Source organism: Aspergillus vadensis, assembly GCF_003184925.1.
Source record: "Aspergillus vadensis CBS 113365 unplaced genomic scaffold BO88scaffold_2, whole genome shotgun sequence".
In the NCBI taxonomy this organism is placed as follows: domain Eukaryota; kingdom Fungi; phylum Ascomycota; class Eurotiomycetes; order Eurotiales; family Aspergillaceae; genus Aspergillus; species Aspergillus vadensis.
Window position 1 is genome coordinate 1441890 of NW_020292040.1, and position 14403 is coordinate 1456292.

General features: G+C 53.9%; 4 protein-coding genes across 4 annotated transcripts; 2 read left to right on the forward strand and 2 right to left on the reverse strand.

Annotated features, from left to right (window-relative positions):
* Positions 1-830: 830 nt before the first annotated feature.
* Positions 831-3633, forward strand: BO88DRAFT_331587 (M1 family metallopeptidase; the record flags this gene model as incomplete). Its single annotated transcript, XM_025702685.1, has 3 exons — positions 831-982; positions 1071-3441; positions 3511-3633. The coding sequence occupies 3 exons, from the start codon at positions 831-833 to the stop codon at positions 3631-3633; spliced, it is 2646 nt and encodes an 881-aa protein (XP_025567456.1).
* A 128-nt stretch (positions 3634-3761) lies between these two features.
* Positions 3762-9818, reverse strand: prp28 (mRNA splicing protein PRP28). The gene is made up of 8 exons (XM_025709830.1): positions 9459-9818; positions 9164-9379; positions 8999-9102; positions 7121-8485; positions 6847-6935; positions 6282-6586; positions 4232-6216; positions 3762-4154 (listed from the first exon to the last, which is right to left on the reverse strand). Exons 1-8 carry the CDS (start codon positions 9525-9527, stop codon positions 3998-4000), a joined length of 4290 nt encoding a protein of 1429 aa, XP_025567457.1. The 5' UTR covers positions 9528-9818; the 3' UTR covers positions 3762-3997.
* Positions 9819-9960: 142 nt separating this feature from the next.
* On the forward strand, positions 9961-10784 carry BO88DRAFT_380306 (mitochondrial 54S ribosomal protein mL59). The gene is made up of 2 exons (XM_025704523.1): positions 9961-10621; positions 10707-10784. The coding sequence occupies exons 1-2, from the start codon at positions 10052-10054 to the stop codon at positions 10746-10748; spliced, it is 612 nt and encodes a 203-aa protein (XP_025567458.1). The 5' UTR covers positions 9961-10051; the 3' UTR covers positions 10749-10784.
* A 275-nt stretch (positions 10785-11059) lies between these two features.
* Positions 11060-14145, reverse strand: hxB (putative molybdenum cofactor sulfurase protein (HxB)). Its single transcript, XM_025709334.1, has 3 exons — positions 14018-14145; positions 13639-13917; positions 11060-13559 (listed from the first exon to the last, which is right to left on the reverse strand). The coding sequence occupies exons 2-3, from the start codon at positions 13712-13714 to the stop codon at positions 11167-11169; spliced, it is 2469 nt and encodes an 822-aa protein (XP_025567459.1). The 5' UTR covers positions 13715-13917; positions 14018-14145; the 3' UTR covers positions 11060-11166.
* Positions 14146-14403: the final 258 nt, after the last annotated feature.

Genomic DNA, 14403 nt, shown 5'->3' on the forward strand with positions numbered 1-14403 from the left:
GGAGAAGACCTGCGTGTAAGAATGTATATGTATGGAGAAAGAAAAGAGAAAGGAAAAGGGAAGCAGAAATGGGTGAAAAGATGGACGTCATGTGATGCGGAGAAACCCTGTTCCGGATAGCCCTCATTGTAGGCCTGAATAGGAATGGTAAGGAACAAGGGAGAGCTGATTGCCTGATTGAGCATGGTTAGTTTACCAGGTAGAATCAGTTGGTCAGATGACTGGAAGATGTTAGTCATAAGAGAGATTACCGCCTACCGGATTCAGACGGACGACCGACGGAATTCCCGCGGCAAAAAAAAGGAACATTTCTTTCCCTTCGAAGATTGGATTGGATTTGTTGATGATTTGATGGTTTGCTGGGATTAATCTCTCTTTGTATCAATAGTAATCGTGTGATTGTGGTTGTCCTTTGATTTGTCTAATATTTTCTGTATTTCTTCTTATCCATTGGTTTATCTGGGTGGGACTGTGTGTGTGTCTCTCTTTGTCTATCTGTCTCTCTCTCTGTTAACAGATTCATCCCAATGCGTCGGTTTCCCTCCTCCGCACGGCTCCCGCTGAGCAACAGCAGTACCAGAAGGGCAACAGCAGCAGCAGCAGCTCCCCTCCGCTTCCACCGACTCTCTGCTCTTCCCCGCCCCTCCTCTTCTTCTACTTCTACTTTTAACTTCCCCACTGCTTCTTTATCTACTTCTACTCCCTCCTCTCTCATCTCCTCTTCTTCCTCTTCTTCTACTTCCTCCTCTACTGTCCCTCCTCTTCATCGCTCTTCTCTTCGTCGTGCTCCCCTCTCTCAAGCTTCCAAACGTTACTGTTCCTATCGCAGGATGTGTGGTGCTCGACGTGGAGAAGTGACCGGCTCGACCAACGTCCCCGGTGGTCGTGAGGTCTTGCCTACCAACGTCAAGCCCATCCACTATGACCTGACCCTCGAACCTAACTTTGCTAACTTCTCCTACGACGGTACCGTCGTCATTGAGTATGTTCATGTTCTACCTACCCACCCATGCTGATAACCTGGTTACCCCGCCATCTAGTGCACAAGCTAACACTCCCCGGAATTATAGCCTTGACGTCGCTGAAGATACCACCTCCATCTCCCTCAACTCCAACGAGATCAAGATTCACAATGCCGTCGTCTCTTCCCAAGGCGCCGTCGTGGCCTCCAACCCCGAAATCACCCTCAACCAGGACCAGCAGGTTGCGACCATCAAGTTCGCCGACACCATCCCCGCCGGTTCCTCCGCCCAGCTGAAGCTGACCTTCACTGGTGAGCTCAACGACAACATGGCCGGTTTCTACCGCTCCTCCTACAAGGCCGCCGATGGTCAGACCAAGTACATTGCTACCACCCAGATGGAGCCTACTGATGCCCGCCGCGCCTTCCCCTGCTTCGACGAGCCCGCCTTGAAGGCCAAGTTCACCGTGACCCTGGTGGCGGACAAGAGCATGACCTGTCTGAGCAACATGGACGTCGCAACTGAGACTGAGGTTGCGGGCGGCAAGAAGGCTGTCAAGTTCAACACCTCCCCAGTCATGTCGACTTACCTGCTCGCCTTCATTGTCGGTCACCTCAACTACATCGAGACCAAGGCTTTCCGCGTCCCCATCCGTGTCTATGCTACCCCGGATCAGGATATTGAGCACGGTCGCTTCTCGCTGGACCTGGCCGCCCGCACCCTGGCCTTCTATGAGAAGGCGTTCGATAATGAGTTCCCCCTGCCCAAGATGGACATGGTCGCTGTGCCCGACTTCAGCGCCGGTGCCATGGAGAACTGGGGTCTGATCACATACCGTGTCGTGGACGTGCTGTTGGATGAGAAGACCAGCGGTGCCGCCCGCAAGGAGCGTATTGCTGAGACTGTCCAGCACGAGCTGGCCCACCAGTGGTTCGGTAACTTGGTCACCATGGACTTCTGGGATGGTCTCTGGCTCAACGAGGGTTTCGCGACCTGGATGTCCTGGTACTCTTGCAACAGCTTCTTCCCCGAGTGGAAGGTCTGGCAGACCTATGTCATCGACACCCTGCAGGGCGCCCTTTCCCTGGATTCGCTGCGTAGCAGTCACCCCATTGAGGTGCCCGTGAAGCGTGCCGATGAGATCAACCAGATCTTCGATGCCATCTCCTACTCTAAGGGATCGTCCGTTCTGCGCATGATCTCCAAGTACATGGGTGAGGATGTCTTCATCCAGGGTGTGCGCGACTACATCAAGAAGCACGCCTACGGCAACACCCAGACGGGTGATCTGTGGGCCGCCCTGGCTAACGCTAGTGGAAAGCCTGTGGAGGAGGTCATGGACATCTGGACCAAGAAGGTCGGTTTCCCCGTGGTGACCGTCTCGGAGAACCCCAGCAACTCCACCATCAAGCTGAAGCAGAACCGGTTCCTGCGCACCGGTGATGTCCGCCCCGACGAGGACACCACGCTCTACCCCGTCATGCTTGGTCTGCGCACCAAGAATGGCATCGACGAGAGCACCATGCTTACCGAGCGCGAGGGCGAATTCAAGGTGCCCGACCTCGACTTCTACAAGCTCAACGCCGACCACTCCGCCATCTACCGCACCTCGTACACCCCGGAGCGTCTGTCCAAGCTGGGTGAGGCGGCCAAGAGTGGACTTTTGAGCGTCGAGGACCGTGCCGGTATGATTGCCGATGCCGGTGCCTTGGCCGCGTCCGGCTTCCAGAGCACCTCCGGCCTGCTCTCGCTTCTGAAGGGCTTCGACAGCGAGGCCGAGTTCATCGTGTGGAACGAGATCCTGACTCGTGTTGGCTCTCTGCGGGCTGCTTGGCTCTTCGAGGATGCTGCCACCCGGGACGCCTTGAAGGCCTTCCAGCGCTCTCTGGTCAGCCACAAGGCTCACGAGCTCGGATGGGAATTCTCGGAGAAGGACGGCCACATCCTGCAGCAGTTCAAGGCTCTCATGTTCGGCAGTGCCGGTATGGCTGAGGACCCCGTCGTTGTCAAGGCCGCCCAGGACATGTTCGAGCGGTTCGCTGCTGGCGACGAGAACGCCATCCACCCCAACATCCGTGGTAGCGTTTTCAGCATTGTGCTGAAGAACGGTGGTGAGAAGGAGTACAACGTCGTCCTCGACCGCTTCCGCCACGCCCCCACTTCCGATGAGAAGACGACGGCCCTCCGCTGCCTGGGTGCCGCCGAGGACCCCGCTCTGATCCAGCGCACTCTGGACCTTGCCAGCAGCGACGAGGTCAAGAACCAGGACATCTACATGCCCCTGGGTGGTCTCCGCAGCCACCCCGCGGGTATCGAGGCTCGCTGGACCTGGTTGAAGAACAACTGGGATGCCATCTACAAGCGTCTGCCTCCGTCCCTCGGTATGCTGGGCACGGTGGTGCAGCTCAGCACGGCCAGCTTCTGCACGGAGCAGCAGTTGAAGGATGTGCAGGACTTTTTCCAGAGCAAGGACACCAAGGTAGGCCTGTCCTTCGTTCAATTAATTGTTTCCTTCAAGTTGAACTCACTAACTCAATTCCTCGTATAGGGCTTCGACCGTGCGGTTGAGCAGAGTCTCGACTCGGTCCGCGCCAAGGTCAACTGGGTCCAGCGTGACCGGGCGGACGTGGCGTCGTGGCTCAAGGCCAACAGCTACAACGGTAAGCTGTAAATCAAAGTTGCATGACATATTTCGGAATTTATGGCGAATGCCGATTGACATGAGAATATAAATGAGACCCATCCGACTATGATCGGGGTGTATAATTAGAACAGAGAAAAAAAGATAGAAAATAAGAACTCGCATCTCCATCATTGGTTGTCTGGAAGTTTGTATGATTCGCTGGTAAGGTATGATACATACGCCGTGTCCATATCGGCACGGATGAAAATTATAAAAGCAATTCCTCCTCTTCATAAGGTAGTACGATAGAATCCTTTCTATACCATAACGATACCCCTTTGACCCACCATCCATCCATCTATCAAAGATAGACAGACAAATAGCTAGGCAGAAAGATAAAAGAGTAAATAACCTACCACCCTGACTTCCCACCACCACCACCACCCTCCTCATTATTCTTCTTCGACGAGAATCCCCTCGTCGGTTTCGACTGCGCAGCCTCATGTTTCCGCAATTCCTCCGGAACCCTCGAAATGGGCGACTTGATAAGCATCTGCTTAAGATCGTACCTAACACACCATTAGTATCCACGCCAAAGGCATATAAAACCAAATAAGAAGAGGGGGGAGGGTATGGGGAGACATACATAACATCGGCATCCTCATTACCCAAGAAGGTAATAGCAACACCACTCTTACCCGCACGACCCGTTCTACCAATACGATGGGTATAGCTCTCGATACTCGTAGCCATATTGAAGTTCACGACGAGACTAACATCCGGCACATCGATACCACGACCCGCCAGATCCGTCGCGACGAGGACATCCGTACTTCCATTTCGAACGGATGCCAGGGCGGCTTCACGCTGGTCTTGGGTTTTACTACCGTGTAATGTAACGGAGGAGAATCCCCACTGTTTGATTTCGCGCGCAATGGCATCGCAGTTCCGCTTGATGTTGACGAAGACGATGATCGGGGCGCGGAATTCGCCGGATGATAGGATGTCACCGAGACGTTTCTTGCGCTTGTCTTCGCCGGCGATCATTTCCACGCGCTGCTCCACGGTGTCGACGGCTTCGCCGGCGGAGCCGATGGTTACGATGGCGGGGCGGCGGAGGTATTTTCGGGCGATGCGTTCGACGGCCGTGGGCATGGTGGCCGTGTACATCATTGTTTGGCGGTAGCGGTGTTGGTCTTGATTGATGTGGCGGGACATGGCGAGGGGGTTTTCGGCGTCTTCGGAGTCGGGCTTTTCGTTGGAGACTGGGAGGGCGTCGAGGATTTTGTTGACGGGTTCTTCGAAGCCTAGGTCGATCATGCGGTCTGCTTCGTCCATGATTACGTAGCAGCATTGGCTGAGGACGAGCATGCGGCGTTCGATGCAGTCGACGAGACGGCCGGGGGTGGCGATGATGATTTCGGCGCCGTCGCGGAGACTGTAGGCTTGCTCTTCGAGGGAGTGACCTCCGACGATACTGACGACGTTGAAGCCGAGCGGGCCGGTGAATTTTTTGGCTTCAATTTCGATTTGTTGCGCCAGTTCGCGGGTCGGTGCGAGGACGATGGCGTAGGGGCCGTCGGCTTTGCGCCATTCGAATTCGTCGATGCGGGGGAGTTCGGCGATGTAGCAGAGGAGGGGGAGGAGGAAGGCGGCGGTTTTACCGGAACCGGTGACGGCGACACCGATTAGGTCGCGGTTTTGCATGGCGATGGGGATGGCGGCGCGTTGGATGGGCGTGGGTTCTTTGTAGCCGACGCGGGAGATGAGTTCCATGAGGCGTTTGGGGAGGTTGGATTCTTCCCAGGAGCGCATGGGGTTGGGGACGCTGCCGCCCTTGGTGCTGATGTTGAAGTCTTCCTTGAAGATACGCCAGTCGCGTTCGCGCATGTGTTCGAGTTTCTTCTCGCTCCAGTGCTTGTCGAGTTGGTTGCGCGTGCTTTCTTCTCGGCGGCGACGCTCCATCTCGAGGATCTCTCTGGCGCGGATGCTGCCTGCTTCGCGGTCACGGTCTTCCAGCGCGCGGGCGTATTTGTGGGCGACGGATTCTGCGACGTCGTCGCCGAAGCCGGCCAGGCGGCCACGGCCGAAGAAGTTGGTTTCGTGTCGGTGCTGGTATAGCGGGTTGTAATCGCCACTGGTGTCTTCTTCAGCGTTCCATTCGAAGTTGAATTTCCGGTCTGTTGTCCTCTTGCGCTTCTTCTTGGCGGAGAAATTGGACGTTTGGTCGGCACCCATGTATCTTTGCTTCACTAGGGCTGCTTGCGCCGCGGCCTCGTCCTCGTCCACGAACCGGCTGTCGCTCTTTCCGCTTGTCAGACCGAAGGACATGGATTTGGGAGGTGGTGGCGGCGCGAGGTCGTAGTTCTTGTTGTGGGACTGTGAATGGCGCATGGCTGCCGGGGCAGTCGGGGCAGTCGGGGCAGAGTCTGAATTGCGCATGGCTCGAGGGCCAGTGGGGATGGATCTGGCATCGCCGTTAGGGCCCTCGGAGCTGATTGAGGGCGAGTGTGTAGCACTTCTGTCGACGCCATTAGACGACTCGGATTTTAGTCTGCGGGTTGCTGCGACTTCTTGAGCCCGTTTTTCCAGCGCAAGCTTCTCACGTTCCTTCTTGGAGAGAAATTTCGGCTGTAGAAAGAGAAGTGGGATGTTAGCTGTCTGAGCTTGTACAAATTCACGGAGCTGTGTCGTACCTTTGCTGCTGCGGCATCAGCCTCTCGCTTCTTCCGTACGAGTTCCTCCACACTCAGCGGCGTTGGTGCCGGTCGTTTCGTGCCCCATCCGACCTTCTTCTTCTTGGGCTCAGTCTCCGGCGGCGGCGCAGGTGGAAGATCTTCCGGCGGTGGAGGAGGCGCGGACGTGTCTGGCGGCGGCGGAGGGAGGCCGGAATCCTCTGGAGGAGGTGGCGGGGGAGTAGGAGGGCGTTCGATGGGCTCCGGAGGAGGCATGGGAGGGTGCGCCTCCGACGAACCGTTGGTCATGATACTATCCATGGCGACTGCAGAGGATGAAGCATGAGATGAACTGCAGCTCGGCGCAGAACTACTTGGTTTGTCTCCCGCGGCCTGGCCACTTTCTACGGTGGGTAACAGCGGCCATGTGCGCAGTATTCGATCACGTGAACGCAGATAAGGATAAGGCTACTCTATATGTTTGAACACTACAGCACAGCATGTCTCTTCTATTGAGGTAACTGGAATCACATGCATGGAATGAAAGCTACCTACGCATTAGAATACACGGGGACAGTGTCCAAACTCATAAGGTCCACCCAACCGTATCCCATCATATCGGGAAGAGCAGTCGAGAACCGGCTCTGCACGTTGCAGATGCCGCCTCGCCTTTCGCTCAACACGCCATCGTTGAAAGCTGCACACACATCAGAAGAGAAATTATTGTTCTACATATCAGCAAGCCTTTCACAAGCTATGAGCGGGAAAGAGTACCATCCTCTTTGCGAGGAGTCAGATTAGGGTTGGGCGTTTCCGCGCCAACCGGATTCAGCAGGTTCTTTACTTCCCATCAGACTTACATGCCACCGTTGACCGGTGTCTGCTGATAGTAGGCGTAGGGGTTAGCTTGCGGGGGTGTTGGGACCACAACTTCCGCCACAGGCGTCGCCGACGGAACCGGCTGAGCTGGGGGCAGCTGCACCACTTCCGCGGCCTTCATCTTCGACACGGACGCCGGACCGTGTACTTCACGGTCCAGGGTCATATACTCCTTTGCAGCATCCTTGGTGCCACGTTCAAGGAGGTAGACCATGTAGATCTGAACCAGCTCCCGCACCACGTCGGCCGGGAGGGTACTCTTGGACCGAATGTCCTCGATGACCTGCTTGATGCGCTCATACTGGACATTCTCTGTGGACGCGCTCGTGGGCTGATCGAGCTCGAAGTTCAGGTAGCTGGTCCAGAAGGGTCGGCTGTCCATGTAGTACTGCTGGTTCTTCTGGAAGACCTGACGGGCGTCCTCGGGAGAGCCCTTGATCTTCCACAACAGGCGAGCCCATTCCGCAACCAGTGCCGCCTTCGTAGCCAAGTCTGACTGTGGCGAATCCAGCTGGCTCTTGTACACTTCGATGGCAGCCTCGAGTCCGCCGTGACGGCGAGACATGTTGGCCAGAGACACAATCGTTTCGACGTGGTTGGGCAGGTTGATGAGGATGGCGTCGTGGATCTCCTTGGCAACGTCCACACGACCGCTCATCTCCTCGAAGTAGGCATACTGAAGACGGGTGGCTGGGTTGGCGATCGGCACGTACAAGCAGCTGGCACGCTGGTAGATGTTGCGCACTTCTTCTTCCTTGCCAGGCTGGCCGGCCATCCACCTGGCGTAACGTTGCCAGAACTCATCGTAGTGAGCGCACGTCACCAAGCACCTCTCGTACAAGAACTGGGTGCGCACATAGGAGCCCTCGGACTCTTCGAAATCGAGGTACTTCTTCCAGTTGTTCAGCTGGCCCTCATCGAGTTCGGTGACGTGGAAGTACGGGCGCTTGATTTCCGACTCGTATGTCCAACGTTTCGTGGTCTCGGTTTGGGTCTTAGAGAAGATCTCCAAGTGATAGCTGTCTACGCGTAACCGCAGATCCCGCTCAACCTCTGCCTCAGCCTTCGCGCCAGGGGCGACATGTCCGGCAGCAGCATCAAGCTCCGCGCGGAACTGGGTCAAAGTCTCCGGAGACGCCAACTCCACCACAGGGCGGGTCTGAGCCAACTGCCTGTACCTCTCGAAATACCGAGCGTACTGATGCATGGGGATGTGAATCACCCGGCCTAGGATAGCAAATATCTTATCGAAAGCCTCCAGGCGCTCCTCGAACTCGATGTACTTGTCCCAGAAAGGGTGGGCCAGGAAGTCCAGTCCAACGCTGGCTGCGCCGCGCTCGAAGAGCCTGCACAAACGAACGTTAGTAACAAAACGGATACACCACCATCAGAACAGCGCTGGGGAGATGGGGGTATGGGAGGGGAAAGAAGGGGAGTGACAAGGATAGCAAACATGAGCATCAGATTCCCAATGAGTGCGAGCCCAAAAAATTGAACGACTAGGATGGTCAAACTGTGGATGAAACTTATGTTCCCCCGTCTGCTTCGAGCGCAGAATAGGTGCCACCCGAACACAAGTCCTGGTGTTTAGTGTCCGTGCAGGGGAGGTGCTTGGCTTGAAATCAACTGTAAATGTTTCTTCAAAGGGGGTAGAGAGAGAGCAAACAGCCTGGAGAAGCCATGGGTGAGAAGTAAACTCCAGTAGAGTCTGGGTAAGGTGAAATCTCACCCGTCAGCGAGGGGGACTGGTGCAAATGAACATTTGCATCACGCGGGTCCGGCATTCACAACCATGTCCGTGCTGCGTTTGTAACGGTTACGTGGGGGAAGGGAAAGGAAAGCAGCTCTACTATACTTACTCTCGAATCACATCAGCGTCATGGGAGGTCTCTGCCTTGAAGGAGCAGTAGTTGGTCCACAGGTCGACCGAGGGCGAGATGCTAGCGACACCGCGTTCATACACCTATGAAAGCATCAGCAATCCCGGTTGACTTCATCCAACCCTAAGTCAGGTATATGCATACCATGTCCGCAGCCTCGGTGCCGGTGATGGAAAACTCCAGGTCGGCATATTTCTTCCAGTAACCGAACAACAACGGGAACTTGGCCAAGAAGCGGTCGTAAACATTGCGCACGGTGGTGATGGCTTGGGGGTTGGAGTTGCGGTTGATTCCGCCCTCGAGTGCTTCGCCAGCGCGAACCAGTTTCTCCCAGGTTTCGAAGTTATCCGGGTCATCGAGCTGTACGACAACGAAGGTGTTAGCACATGTGATGTAGCATTCCCCGCCGACCGAGATGATAAATAGGATCGCATCATACCAACTCAGTCTCGAGCTTCTTCAACTCTGCGTTCTCCTCCTCGGAACCTCCATAGTTGTAGTCCGCCATGATGGCAGTTGATGTGGTCGGGGTCAAAAGAGTAGTGACAAGGATCGTCCGCGACAAGGGGTGAGAAAGGACGGGACGCTGTTAGGAAAGGAAACGGATCGGGAGCAATCCAGCGACCAAGATAAAATGAAGAGCGGAGATATAAGGCGACCAGATAGATAGGGAGAAAGGAAGCGCGCGAAAGAAGGAGGAGAGAGAAAGCGAGGAAGACGGAGAGAGGAGGAGGATCAAGCACCAGCCACAAGTTCTACTAGTTAGTTTAGCAGCAACAGTAGCAGCAGTAACCAGTTAGTTCACCCAGTTTACAGTAAAGTTACTTCGTTCTCTTTGCTCTTTTCTTTTTCGCCGAGTTCCCGAGCCTCACCCCAAAACGGCTTAGCGCCGTTCCTGCAATTCTCAACGCGGACAATCCAAAGAATCACCACCAGCTCGAGTTATCCGGAGAGAAAAGAAGCCCCCATCCATCCCATCTCCCCCTTCCTCACCAATTCACAGGAGAGGCAATCGGGAAACAACAGCCAAAAATGGCCACCACACAAACCAGCAGCTTGGTATCCAAGCTTCCCATCCGCCTCCGCAACTTCTTCGCGCGCTATCCTCCGCAAATCTATTCCGCAGCCGTAGCACCACGCCCCGAAGCCCCCGAAACTGGTGCCCCCGTCAACGTCAACGTCGAGGATCTTCCCTCTCCTTACACGCCCAACCGTGATGCCAAGGGCTTCAAGCGTCCCGATCCCAAGGCATTCTCTCCCTCCAAGGCCATCCTGCACTCCGACTCCAAGCACCCCAACCCGTTCCTGCCGCGCAAGAACTTCCGCACCGGCAAGTGGTTCGGACCCCGGATTGGACTGCGTCGACAGGCGGAGCTGGTGAAGTTGGCGATCAAGTACAACGTTGAGGCCTTGTTGCCGCCTGGCCGCAAGTCGACGGAGTTCAAGGAGACGAGACGTGCGGAGCGTGGTTTGGCTATCAAGGGTACTGGTATCGGACAGAAGGTCAAGGGTCACAAGTGGGAGAGGACGATGGAGGCTCGTCTGGAGGACAGACGCAAGGCTATGATGGAGATGCCGGAGATGATCCGTTTGTGGAAGCAGGTTAGTTTCCCATTCCCTTTCTCTAACCCCCTCATTTGCTAGGATGAAGAACGGTGCACTGACTCGGTATCACTTCACTTTACAGAGAGGTCACGGTCGTGGCTGGAAGTCGTGGCCCAAGCGGTAAATGCTTACGCTTCTGGATGTATTATCTTCGTTTTTTCGCCTCGGGTGGAATGGATCCGAGGCTTGCATAATGTCGCATCTGTCCTATTTTATACATCTCGCCGAGCCGGAACTATCTATTCGTCTATCCAGCTCGGGGAGAGTTTCGATTGAATCATTGTTGTCGGGGTTCGGCACGGGAGTTTGTCCTCTTATGTATTTATTGTACAAATAGCTTGTTTCTCAAAATCATGCACATTGAATGTCTGCGTGAATGGAAATGGTATCAATAGAATGTTGAATGCAAACAAACCATTCAAAGGAGGTTTCCACCTCGTTTACAATGTCACACATGCTATAACTAGTAATATTCCAATTTGATACATGCTCCAATGCAATGCAATGCTTATCCACAACCTAGGCAAATCATCATTCATCATTCATGACCCATAGTAAGAAGGAGTAACGACATCCCCCACCATAACTGTCCTTGACTTAGTGCTATTCTCATCGCCAGAGGAAATCGCTAAATGCCGCCCAAAGTAAATCTTATTCCCACTCTTCCTCGTTTTCGCCAATGTCGAATATGGTTCCTCACCACGCACACCAGTAAGCTGATCAATACAGACCATCTGGCACCGCTGACAAGATCCAAGCACGTTAAACTGAAGATTTTCGGGCCCAATGTGCAAACTCTCCCAGTGGTCTTCAATATACGGTCGTCCCGCACTCACCGGCTGTGGGAAATCCTCCGCAACGACGATGTTGGCACGGAATACATCGGCAGCTACAGCTTTCTTGCGCCCAGTACTGTTTGTAGTTGTGGGACTGCTTTTGATGGTTTCGTTAAGACGATTCACGGATGAGCGGGAGATGAGCAGGATTGGACTTTCGTTTGATAAAAGAATTGGATTTCGTTCTGCCTCAGGGGTTGGGGTATCTTGGGGGAATGCGCCTGGCATAGCTTGTCCAAATGGTGATCTCCTGCTGCCAGCACCACGTCTGGGTTCGGCAAGTCGAGTGGAGGATTGAGGTGGGAATCTCGCGAGCGTACAGGGTACACCAAGGAAGTCGGAGAAGAAGGCGGACACTGTGGGAGATGAATATGCTTGAACAATAACCTGGTCTCCGCAGACGGTAGAAGGTTTCGAGCTATTCTGGCATAAAGAGGTAGTTGTGAGGTTGCTACTTTCGCGATCCAAAGGGATCTCGAGCGTTTTCTGGCTTTGAGAATGTATAGATCCACAGGTGACACGCAATATACCTTGACCGAGATCGATAAATGGTCGTATAAGAGCCATGCGAGGATACCTCTTCTGGTTAAGAGCTGTACCTGTGCCTTGGTGGATCAAGCACCATTCGCGATCCCAGGCCAGACCTTCTCGCCGGATCCCCCAGCGCTTGCCGTCAGGTACTTTGAATGCACCGCAACTCTTGATGGGATACACGGACAGACTCTCGACATGGAAACCGGACCGGTGAGTAAGGTTGGCTTCCGGTGGTGGCAGCAACGCACACATAGTCGGGCTTTTCTCTACGTAAAATTCCTCGATGAAAGCCATGAAAGTGTCAATATCGGCCATGTTGCTCATCGCACCGAGGCTTGCTCTCAGAATCCCAGTAGGTCGTCCGTCCATGATATCATGGTCATCGCCACAACGCATGCCTGCTCCAAAATGTCGAAGCATGTCTGCTCCGGTCCAGTTAAGGCTGGCCGCTGTGCCTCCCGGATTGCATAGCGTTCCAGATCTGATTTGTATGTTCCTGACGCTGGCCAGTTTCTCCACTTCGGATTTACCAATCCAGGCACCTTGACTGCTTCGCAGATTGAATGCCAAGATTGGACCCTGCGAAGAAGGATCGGTATAGTCAGTGTGTGATGGCTTGTACACGTGGCAAGCTCTCTCCCCGTTATGATGTCTTAAGGAAATCATGCGATCATATAAGCGCTTCGCTAGGAAGCGGGTGTGCGAAGAAATATTATCCATAGACCCAAAAAGGCGCTCGTGCGTATCAAATGCAGAGCCCAATGCGATTATATTATGGAACGGAAGCGTCCCGTCTTCCAGTCGTTCATGAATCGAAGATTGCTTCTTCGCATGCCAGTTTGTCCCCTGTGTTAAAATCATATCAACAGTTCCCCCACCGAAGAATTTCCGCTTGTCAAAGATGTGACCAGCACTCTTGCGAACAATCAACGCACCGAGGTCCGGAAAACCGAAGATCTTGTAAAAGCTGAGAACGGTAAAGTCAGGTGCAGCGGAAGCATCACTTAGATCGAGGGGGGATGTTGACACAAGCGATGCGACATCAAGAAGCGTGTAAATGTCCTTTGATGACTCCCGTATCCTCCCGCACCATTCACGAGGAAAGCGCCGGCCGTTCATATTTGACTGAGCAGGGTATGCAAACAGGCGAGGACCTTGCACCGTTTCTGAACTTAGTTGAGTAATCCAGCTCTCAACCTCTGCGTCCGTCACGAAGCACCTGCTCCCATTGCCTGCAAGCTCTCGCGCCCCGACCAAGCTCGTATGCGATTCCACATGGTATCCATACCAGAACCCTTGCGGCGTTGAGTCACGGAGAGAATCGACAACCAATTTGATTGCGGCCGTAGCGTTCGCCACAAATACGAGATCAAACTCCTCCGGATCAGCATTGAAGAAACGAAGGGCCCGTAGACGGATATCATCCACGCGTTGAGTCGATAGCTGTGAAGGTGCGGACATGGAATGGGGATTCCCGTAGAGGTTCGACGTAAGGTCTCGGGAGAACGATTCAATCAAGGACTTCGCGTAAAGCGTGGTACCTGCATGATCAAGATATGTCGTGTCTAGTGTCGAGATTAGATAAATAAGCTTCCATTCATCTATTGTTCAAAACGCATAGAAGCAACCCAGCACGCGACCTACCTTTGAGCAAGGGATATTCACGTTCCCGAATGACGTCCACATCATCCGGGTATTGGCATTTGCCCCTGTCTGTCATCTTGGTGAACCGTTCCAGACGACATTAATTGCAAGTTAATGGTAGATTATGGTTGTGGTGTGGTGAAGGTCGAGTGTCGCATTGCTGGCAGGGGTCGAGAGTGAGGTGGCGACCGCTGATTCACTGCATATAGAATGCTCCCTGAACCACAGATGGATATGTAAAGCCCGCTAAACACAAGAGCATCCAATAAGGCTCTTGACCTAAGTATAAATAGGGTTGTCAATCACTGTGCAAGTAGGCTAAATTATATACCGTGTAGCGGTGGAGGTATGAATAGAAATAAAGAGTCGAAGTACTAACTTAGTCTCTTTGCCGATAAGGCTAATCGATCGGAGCTTACCGATGACGAACTTGCCGACGGCTAGCCGCGGACCATCTCCAACGCTGAAACTTGTCTCTGCTGGCAACTAAAGAGAGCAGAATATGATTGAATTGAAGAGTAGCATTCGGGTCAAGGATACGTGGCATACATAAATCTTCTGGAAAGAACAGCTACCTGCAAAAAAGCCTGAGCGTGTTCAGCCCGACCAGCACGTCGAAACTTCCCCACTTTTGCGCTGCTTATCGAGAGCGGGGAGCGGCCGGGTCCGAAGATCAGTGGGATTCACTTTCTGCAGTAATGACCCTGCTCAAAAGTGGTGGTGGGAGGGATCCATTACAAACTTATATGTAAAGAATATCAACCT